The sequence below is a fragment of the Sinocyclocheilus rhinocerous genome, unplaced genomic scaffold (assembly GCF_001515625.1).
Source record: "Sinocyclocheilus rhinocerous isolate Xijiao unplaced genomic scaffold, SAMN03320098_v1.1 scaffold480, whole genome shotgun sequence".
Lineage (NCBI taxonomy): Eukaryota > Metazoa > Chordata > Actinopteri > Cypriniformes > Cyprinidae > Sinocyclocheilus > Sinocyclocheilus rhinocerous.
The window spans coordinates 2,361,589-2,372,300 of NW_015655401.1; the positions used below are offsets into that span (position 1 = coordinate 2,361,589).

Genomic DNA, 10,712 nt, shown 5'->3' on the forward strand with positions numbered 1-10,712 from the left:
ACACACTTATATATATATATATATATATATATATATATATATACAGCTGCACAACTGTTTTCAACATCAATAAGAAAATGTAAACACCAAATCAGCAACAGGAAAATTTTTTTATTTAAAATATATTAAAATGGAAGACAATCATTTTAAATTGTAGTATTATTTCATAATATAACTGTTTTTACTGTACTGTTTTACTGATCAAATAAATGTAGCCATGGTGAGCAGACATTAAACAAAAGCATTAAACAAATCCTACGAACTCACACGCACAAAAGGTATATTGAGAGTCATACAGTTACAATTTCATTACAATGCAAAATTACTGATCAAATTTAATAAAAATTTTATTACACTGAGCAATATTAATTAACATTTACTTACTATAGGGTTGGATTAGGGTTTGGTTTAGGGTTATTGTATTTAATTATGCATAATTTACTGTTATTACTGTATTAAGTAACGTGTAACGCGTAATGTGTAACTGTAAAATAAAGTGTCGAAATGAAAAAAATGAATGGCTGCAAATAAAATGTATGCAGTCTAAAAATGTTTTATTTATTTATTTTTATTAACATATAATTAACATATTCATTCAAAATTCTTATCACTCAACATCAGTTCCGACCCCAGTAACATTCATGTGTATGCAGGAAGGAAGCAGCCACTAACTAATACCAGCATTTACTAGAAACCCTTCCCAGAAGAGTGCGTTTTTGCAGTATGGACCAAACACATATTATTCTCCATCATTTGTGGAATGAAATATTCACAAAGCAGATGTCCTCATATTTTTGGCCATATAAAATATTATGCACCTTATACCAGCACACCTTGGAGTAGATTTGCACAGTTCTGTCTCCTGCCTGCCTTGTCTGTCATTTTGTGTCTTTCAAACCCAGCCAAATCGCTCGTTCTCTCTCTCTCTCTCTCTCTCTCTCTCTCTCACTTACTATCCCTATCTCCCTCTTTCTTTTTTTCTCTCTCCTCTCTAATGACTGTCAGGCTTTAGGAAAGCCATGGCTGTGTGTCTGAAGCAGCAGGTTTGTAGGGTGTGTAGCGGAGAAATCGTTCTGGCTCTCCCCATTTCAGTGCGGTTCAGAACGGCCGCCAGAGCGTAATTGCCTGTTGAATGCTTTCCCACTTCCAGCACCCTCGCTCACTCACCCGCTCCCCATCCACCTGTGCTGCCTTTTTCTGCTTCCCTTTTTTAAAACGACTCTGTGGCAGCTTTGACATGTCAAAGAGTTCTTCTGGGTCTATTTTAAGAACACCATTTTATGCTTTTTGAATGCTGGGAAGTGCTCAGGGTGTTTTTTTTTCTTTTTGTTATAGATTTGACTCTTTTTCTTTGTGCAGCTTCTGGGAGGCTGTTTTACACACAGTGGCCCCAAAAAGCATTTGGACATCTTAATATATTAAACATCTATTTATTTCAGTGCAAAATATCATACCAAGTGGCATTTGTAAATAAATATTGCACAGCTCTTTTCTAGTTTTCTTTAGCCATTTTGCTCAACATTTTTTGTGTCTTGATTTTTATGAATAGATAGACTTTATAAATGTAAAATGAAAAATTATGACACATCTTGCTAGTGTTTGTGACATCTTTAAATGTCATTGGGTTTGTCAGCGAAGGACATTTATACACTGTCATTTGTGGCTGTTTATGAAGCATTAAAGAGCCTGGTGAAACATGTATGTGTCTTGATTGATTGAATTGCTATTTGATTGGACATGCACATTTAAACTTAGCCACATAAATGTAAAATGGATATAAATTGAATCTACTATTTCTGAGTTATATGGAAATATATAACTATAACAAGAGCTCTCTTCCACTAATATGGCAATTATTGTTTGAGTTTCATGATTGCACATCCATGCATGCATCCATGTGTCTTATTATGATCGCATGATGCTTACGCATGTGACCGCATTTACACATCTTGCATGCGTCTCAAACCACCTCCTGAGCTTGTTTGAGTGATCGGATTGTTATCAGTCTCAAATGCATCTTGTAGGGCATTTACACCTGGTCTTGTCATGGTCAAATAGCAATCCGATTTGTAGAAATGCATGAAGTGACCGCGTGTCTTTTGCATGAGATATTTCTGCTTTGGATTTGTTTGTCTGTAAATGTAATTTTGCAGTGCAACTATTCTTGCATATATTTAATTACACAAGTGACTATGTTAATGGTGTTTTACCTCATTCTTTTGTTTAACAGGACTCTAAAGCTGATGCTCTGGAGCTGAACCTGTCCTGTCCTCATGGCATGGGAGAGAGAGGTATGGGACTGGCCTGTGGACAGGTAAGACAACATTTAAAAAGCACTGCTGAAAAACTCACTTCTGATTTCAAAATGAAAATTCTGTCATGATTTGCGCACCCTTATGTTGTTTTCCACGCAATTATAGTGAACAGGGACCAATGCTTTCAAGCTTCAGTAAAGACCATAAAAGTGGTCCCTGCGATTTATAGACTGTACAGTACATTTGTGTGAAACAGACAGAAATTCAAGTAATGATTCTCTATTTATCGTGACGCCTGTCCTAGATCTCCTTGGAGAGTTCATGAGAAATGTAGTAATGTTCTGTTTGTGAATTAACCTTTTACATTGGATCTTTAAAATAGCAATTGATTTTAGGGCTGCACATTATGGGATAATTATATTATTATAATTATTGTTGCTGTTGTTGTTATTGTTAAGTAAATAAATAAAATAAGAAATATTGCCATTGTAATATTTCAGTAACGTTAAGCCCACTGATGGCGAGTCAAGTTCAGAACTCATGTGCAGTTTATTGAACAAGATACAAAACAAAACTAAAACACGACAAACTGGAGCACTAGAACTTGAATATAAACAGGCTTCACAATACTCACCAACAGCAGGTTACAAAAACAAAGCTAGACACGAGACTATACAAACATGATGTCACACTACGAGCCAGAGACACAAGGTAAGGATGCAAACAGGAGGGTTTATTGACAAATCGGAGAGCAAGTTGATGACAGGTGAGTATGAGAAGGTAGAGAGTTCTTGGGTTCTTAGCTCTGGGTATTGAGTTGGTATCCTTTGCAGGTATCTGGGGATGATGAGCTTCTAGGGGTAAGTAAACAAACAGATCAGACACAGGTAGGAGTCAGGCTAAGTTCAAGCTGGTGAACGGTAGATCGGACAGTGAGGCAGTGAGAGGAGTGCAGGGATATAGTGCACTTAATGAGTCTCTGCAGGTGCGGGTGATCAGTACTCAGGTGATTGCGATCTGGTGTGTGTCGGGGCTGGTTTCCAGCTGTGCTGATCTTCGTGGCAGTATGACCAGAGGTAACGCCGGAGCTCCTGGATCCTTCGCTCAGCCTGGCCATTCGTCTGAGGATGGTACCCAGAGGACAAGCTCACGGTCACTCCCGGGAGTCGGAAGAAGGCTTTCCATATACGGGAGATGAACTGGGGCCCCCGGTCTGAGACCACATATTCCGGGATGCCGTAGTTTCTGAAAACATGGGTAAATCAGCACTCTGCAGTTTCTAGTGCTGTTGGCAGACCTTTGAGGGGTATAAATTTACAGCCCTTACAGAAACGGTCGACTACGATGAGGATGCAGGTGTTTCCGTCGGAGATGGGTAGGTCAGTCACAAAATCCACTCCTGTGTATAACCAGGGTCTCCGTGGTATGGGCAGCGGAACAAGCTTGCCAATGGGAAGATGACGAGGAGTTTGAGACATGGCACAGTCTGAGCAGCTTCGGACGTACCTGGTGACATCCTGAGCCATACTGGGCCAACAGTACCGGGCTTGGAGGAGAGAGAGGGTCCGTTTGCTGCCTGGGTGTCCAGAGCCCGGTACTCTGTGAACTGAGCCCAGAAGGCGGTGTGTCGGGAGAGTGCAGGCGCGGTAGGGCATCGGCTTTGCAGTTGAGATTTCCGGGACGGTAAGTGATGGTGAACTGGAACCGAGTAAAGATCAATGCCCATCTGGCTTGACGTGGGTTGAGTACATAGGTTTTCCCTTCTGGGCCTCCCAGTGGAGCAGGCACGGTGCGAGTGGCATCAAGGATGTCTTTGGAGATGTTCCATTGAATGGGGCTGACTATCAGAGCTGGAGGGAGAATGGGTTCCGGTTTGGTTGGTCGGTGTGTCGGGAGAGTGCAGGCGCGGTAGGGCATCGGCTTTGCAGTTGAGATTTCTGGGACGGTAAGTGATGGTGAACTGGAACCGAGTAAAGATCAATGCCCATCTGGCTTGACGTGGGTTGAGTCTTTTAGCATCTCTGAGATATTGCAGATTTTTATGGTCGGCGATGACAGTGAAAGGATGGTGGGCTCCCTCCAGCCAGTGACGCCACTCCTCCAGAGCTAATTTGATGGCGAGCAGTTCCCGGTTGCCGATGTCGTAGTTCTGCTCCGCTGGGGTCAGTTTTCTGGAAAAGTAAGCGCAAGGATGGAGGCTGGGAGGCTCACCATAGTGCTGTGACAGCACGGCCCCAACTCCGGTGGTGGAGGCATCCACTTCCACCACAAAGGGAGCTTGGGGATCAGGATGACGAAGGATTGGGGCCGTGCTGAAGGCTTCCCTGAGCTGGTCGAATGCTTTGTGGGCATTGGGGCTCCAGGACAGGGACTTGGGCTTTCCTCTGAGCAGGGAGGTAAGAGGAGCCGTGAGTATGCTGAAGTTCTTGATAAACCTTTGGTAGAAGTTTGCGAATCCAAGGAATCTTTGCAGGTCCTTAACAGTTTGGGGCTGCGGCCACGGACGTAACCGAGGAACTGAACCATGGAGCGATGGAATTCGCACTTCTCCAGTTTAAGTTAAAGGTGATGTTGTCGGAGCCTCTACGTAGGTGACTGTGAAGGCAGAGACTCCCTGACACATGAGGGCTATATATATAGACACATGGACTAATGACTAACAAGATACACCTGAGAATGGTCAAGATAATGAACCAATGTCAAGACAAAACTAAGAAACACCTGACAAATCAATGAAAACACATGAAACAAAGGAAACATATGGCCAGAATAGACTATCACGAAGCGATGAAGGAACTCCCGGAACACCTCATTAGTCTAAGCAGGTCCTAAAAATATTCAGGAAAAATAATATAATAAACTGTAAAATTGTAAAATGTCTTAATTTTGTAATTTTTCACAAGCTACTTGCGTGTAAAAGAACACTGTGCCGTGCCACACTCTGAAACATGCAGTGCATATATTTAATTAATTAAATCGCAGGCTTATTGTGTTTTATTTCCTTTAATCATGCTGCCCCAGTTGATCTGGTTCACAAAACTGGCCTGAATGATTTGTTCAAAATTATTCAGTTCTCAGTCTCTCATCCGGCCACAGTGGTTAAAGGTCAATGGAGGAGAAGATTGTCAGTGAATAACAACTTAAATTTAAGTCTGTTCCTCACACAAATCTGTCATTTGACTTGGAATACAGCACAAGATTCATATGGTGCTTTTGCTTTAAAAGCTAAGTTTACCTACTATATAGACAAGAAAGAGCAGCATAGTGCTCAGAATTTCACCTTTTGTATTCCAATTAAGCAAGAAAGTCATATTCCTTTAAGACCATACTGGAATTGTATTCAGAGAGTTTGCCACTTTAACTGCGAGAGAGTGGCGAGGGACAGAAGGTGAATCTGGAAATGGCCTAAGTTAGACTCAGACTCAGGTCACCCGCGCGGTGACGGAGCATGTGCGTCACCCGCCCCACCACATCTCCGCTCCCAAGCTGCGTTTTTTCAGCCGAGAGATCCTATAAGCCTCACAAGATATTCAAATGCAGACTAAATGGACAGAGCAGGTCAGGAGGCATCTAATGGTACCCTATTCCTCTCCATCTCCCTTCAGCTTCGTTATGGTTGTGAGGGAAGCGGGAGCCGTTTCCCCCCTCAAACAGGACACAAAGCCATTGTGCTCCTGCGGAGGCTCTAAACGAGCCCTGCACTACCACTCACACACACACACACACACAAAGCTAATCACAGCCTGCTGCCTCCTGGCAGCTAACCTCTGTGTGAACTAACGCAAGGCAATATCATTTAATCACACTGTTTGCCACACGCTCTCTTGTGCTCTCTCTATGGCTGGCATTCTCCGTCTGTCTGTCTCTCTCTGTCTTTGCTTCCTATTTATTTTTCCCCATCTTTCAGTCTGGATCACCCCCTCCGCTCCCCCCATCTGTATGTTTCTGTCTCTCCCCCTTATGCTGTGGGGAACAGGGGGAGGTCTCGTTGATTGTATGAGAATAAGTAGGAAATTGTGCACCGGTACAAAAATGTATGATTGCAGCCCCATACTGTTGGGTATTTAATCAGGGAGCATGGCCCTCTCTTTGAACCCTGGAGCGTACGGCACACTGGGCTAATGCAGCTCTATCTGGACACAGCGCTGTCGGAGGGGAAACTCATTTACATTTTACAAAGACAGAAATCAACTCACAAAGATGTAAATATGCTAATGTTAAACAGTTTCTTTCTCTGAGCGCCAATGCGAGAGAACTTCGGGAATCTTGAGCGAGGCATTGTTTCGGTTCAGGCGTAGCTGGATTTCTCTTTTTATCTGAACTACATTTTGTTCTGTACTAGAGTCTGTTTATGATTAATGCCGAATGTTTGTGCTACAGCTTTAAGTTACTGTGGTTGTGATGTGTTTATCACTGACTTTTCAGACACGGGAAAAATCATATTCAAATCTTTCTGCTATTAGTTTTAAAATAGCAACATTTCCACACTAATTAATCAGAGATGATCACTATGTTCTTAATACAGATATACCATGTTGGTCTCACTTGATATTAAGTGGCCCTAATACCTGTGTACTTACATAGTAACTAGATGTGTACATAGCATGTAACCACAGTGTAAGTACACACTGGTACATAGTATCTGCAGCTGTAATGTTTGTGTAACTACACATATGTAACAACCCACTGAATGGTATGTGTAAATACAAATGTGTAACAGGACATTGGTAACAACACTTTTTGGTAATGAAAGTACAAATGTGTAACGGGACTAACAGCACTTTTTGGTAAATAAAGTGTTACACTTTATATTAAGTAAACAATTCCTATGGATTTACCACGTAATTACTCTGATGTTACACAGCAGCAGCCAGTAAGTTAGGCTTTACATATAAATTGTGGTTGGTGTCCAGAATGTTACACTTTATATTAAGTAGACAGTTCCTGAGGAGTTACCATGTAAGTACATTTCCACCCCCTGGATCCCATTTCCACCCCTAAACCTACCTTTGATACACATACTTCTACTTTTTCAGGTCTGTAGCCCATTTTGAATCAGTGATATGAAAACCAGCACAGCATCCAAAGCTAAAGGAGCTGCTGTCCGTGGTGCTGAAAACAGTCATCCCACAATCTGCAGGACAAAGTACTTTCCCTCCCAGCTTGATTTATATTTATAGATCCTCCTTATGTGTGATATTGTCTGCGGTGAACAAGATATTGCGCCGTGCGTTACTTTACACTGCCTGTGCTGTTTCTCAGATGGGTTTGAACCTCAGCTTCATATATTACCACCTTAGAAGTTTAACATATTCATTCCTCATATCCTCTGCGCCTTCATGTGTATCTGCTCATGTTTCAGAGTCTGACCAGAGTGTGTGTTCGCAGTGAGTGATCCCATACTCTGATTCAATGCCCTCTACATGAGATTGATGTGTCTCATAAGTGTCCCAAGCCTCGCCAGGACCTGTTCTTCCCGGATTTCACGGGAAAGGGTTTCAGACACGTCTAGCCAGAGGTGCCTCTCTTCCTGCATTCAAAGCACCGGCGAAGCACGATCCCTGAGCTCAGAGCCTTGAAAGCCAAGCTTACAAACACTTGTCAGCTAGAGGCCTTTAATAAGCTGTCATAGGCCTTCCCAGCGCCGCTGAGCTCCCCTCTGTGAGGACATTAAGTTCTTACAAGGTGTTCCTTAGCACAAAATAAACTCATTCAGACTGAAGATCTCCACCTTGAAAAGCATTGGAGTGTCTCATATAGTGTCTGCGGCCACCGGTAACGCCGGCTTGCCGGTTTCCAGTGTTCAGATGGCAAAATCTCAAGACAGAAACAATAGCTTGAGGGTAAGATCCACAATAAAGTTTCTTGCGCAGCAATTACAGAGCGCGGCACAGAGGCTGCGTTTCAATCAAACATGATGGGCTACAAGAAGTTAGACAATAGGGCTTTTCCTCAAAAGCGCCTCATTTCTATCTCTTTGTTTGCTGCTTTGTGCGCATCCCTTCCCTTTCACTCACTCTGACACTTTACCGCCAAAAAAAAAAAAAGAAAAAACACAAAAAAGAGATGTTTTATGGGCCCACACATGCTATGAACAAACACAATCATATTCAGAGGAAAACAGAAATGCCCCGAAGCATCGCATTTCCAACAGATGTCTGAGGAGCCCGGAGCCTGGTACGACAGAGGCACATCACATTTCCGTTTGGCACATCTCAGCCGTATCTCTGAGTTATGACAGTTTGCGCTACTCTCAAGATGCACGCGATTCAAATCTCATTCATTATGAATGCCAGTGATTTGGAGGGCTGCCATCACGTTGCTCTCCAGAACCACAGCACCAACAGAAGAGGAGATACGGCTTCACTCTAAAACACACTTTATTCTGCTCCAGATGTTGCGAGAGCTGGGTTCTTTTCCTTCATTTAAAAGTTCTGAGGGACTCGAGCTGTATCTGATTCAATGTTTTATTTTTGTCTTTCTCATTACTTTAACAAGTGACTAAAAAGCAGGACGTTTTAGGCAGATCTGACTTGTTGCACTCACATTCCTGCGGCTTAAAGAAGAATGAGTGTTCGAATTACAAGGGGTCTAGAGAAGGTCAAGACCCCTTATTTTTAGTCATAACCCCTCTAGTTATCTCTACAATCAGGCTGAGAGGGTAGAACCTAACCTCCCCTCGAAGTGTCATATAAATTTGTTTTTACAACAGGTATTCACCTCCATAACGTCAGATTGATATTGATTTAAAAGAAATATTTCAAACATTAAAAATAACTACAATGACAGTAGCCAGTTGCAGTGCTGTATTATATCTGTGGCAGATATGTTTAGTATAGCGTGGGGTAAAAACAGATATTGGTTACCATAGTTACCCTTTTATTTCAATGGTGAAATTGAAGAATCATATTATATATATAAATTGTCAATCAAAAGTTTGGTGTCAGTAAGTTTGTTTTTTTTTTGTTTTTTTTATATAGTTTTATTCAGAAAGAATGTGATAAAAAAGTTTCCACAAAAATATTAACCAGCTTAACTGTTTTCAACTGATACTAATAAGAAATGCTCCTTGAGCAGCAAATCAATATATTAGAATGATTTCTGAACTATTTCTGAAGACTGGAGCAATGACTGCTGAAAATTCAGCTTTGCCATCACAGGAATAAATTACATTTTAATATATATTCAAATAGAAAATAGTTATTTTACATTGTAATAGTATTTCATAATATTACTGTATTTTTACCAAATAAATACAGCCATGTTGATATAGATATAAGATATAGATATAAGGGGAAACCGGGCTTACTTGTCTCTTGAATTATGGGAAAAAAATAGTAAAAGGTAATGTAAATTTTATTCTAATTTAAACCAACATACAAAATCACTGTTAGAGATAAACATTTGTTTAACCGGACTTTGGAATCAAAACCTTATCGTTACTTTTCCTCGTGTAAAAACTAGCCCCAGTCTCCCCTGCAGATCAAAATACAGAGAGTATTTTGTCCCCTGAAGCTTTGTTAGAATTCAAACATTGGATAGCACATACATAAAATGACTGCAATCCTATCGGAAAGGTGCACATGCAGTATAGATTTTTTTTTGCCTACTGAATGAGAGGAAGATGAGAGGCAGAATGAGCGGCACTAAGAGAAGGCTGGGGGAAGGGAGCGGGAAAAGGCAGCCGCAGAAGTGAAAAAGCAACATGAAGGCAGCGATGTGTTTCAGATGACATGTTCAGACACAACAGCGTTTTCCTCCCTGGCCACATCTGAGAGAGTTCATGAGGGGATCGCTAAACCATTTGGAGTCCTTGGTGTGTGTGTGTGTGGGCGGTAAAAAGAGAGAGACTGTATGTGAGTGAGGAAAAACGAAGAGAGATTGAGAGAAAACACATTTTGAACATTGCCTCTGTGCTCTGTGGCCAGTGTTTGGTGAATATTTAGGGCAGCCTTGCTGTTTTAAAATGGACCGGCAGATGAATGTGAATGAATGAGAAATGCACCTCAAATGTCCCATTTTTTGCTCTTTGTCATTTTCAGCTTGGCCTCTGAGATCCTGAATTAACAGCTAAAAGTTCCTGGTTGTCCAAAATGAATGTCAGAACAAGTCTTAAATAGCAGTTTCTTTCTGTGATGCCCCAACACTCTAGGACACTGAACTGGTGAGGAACATCTGTCGCTGGGTCAGAAAGGCCACCACCATCCCCTTCTTTGCCAAGCTCACACCCAACGTCACCAACATCGTTGACATCGCCAGAGCCGCATATGAGGGTATGAGCAGCCTCACCTACAGATACATCTGACAGTAGATGTAGTAATTTTGAGTGCATTTATAGGTGATGTGTGGATTTTTAAAAATAATATGTTAATTATGATGGGGAGGTCTTCTAAAACAGAAGTGCATATATAAAATATTGGAGTCTGTAAGGTTATATATATATATATATATATATAT

General features: G+C 41.5%; 1 protein-coding gene across 1 annotated transcript in view; it reads left to right on the forward strand.

Moving 5' to 3' along the window:
- LOC107718148 (dihydropyrimidine dehydrogenase [NADP(+)]) overlaps window positions 1–10,712 on the forward strand; it is a 160,745-nt gene that overhangs the window by 115,765 nt on the left and 34,268 nt on the right. Inside the window, exons 16-17 of the mRNA XM_016525131.1 lie at window positions 2,231–2,314; window positions 10,408–10,528. Of these exons, the coding sequence (XP_016380617.1) occupies window positions 2,231–2,314; window positions 10,408–10,528 (205 nt within the window). The remainder of the gene's footprint in view (window positions 1–2,230; window positions 2,315–10,407; window positions 10,529–10,712) is intronic.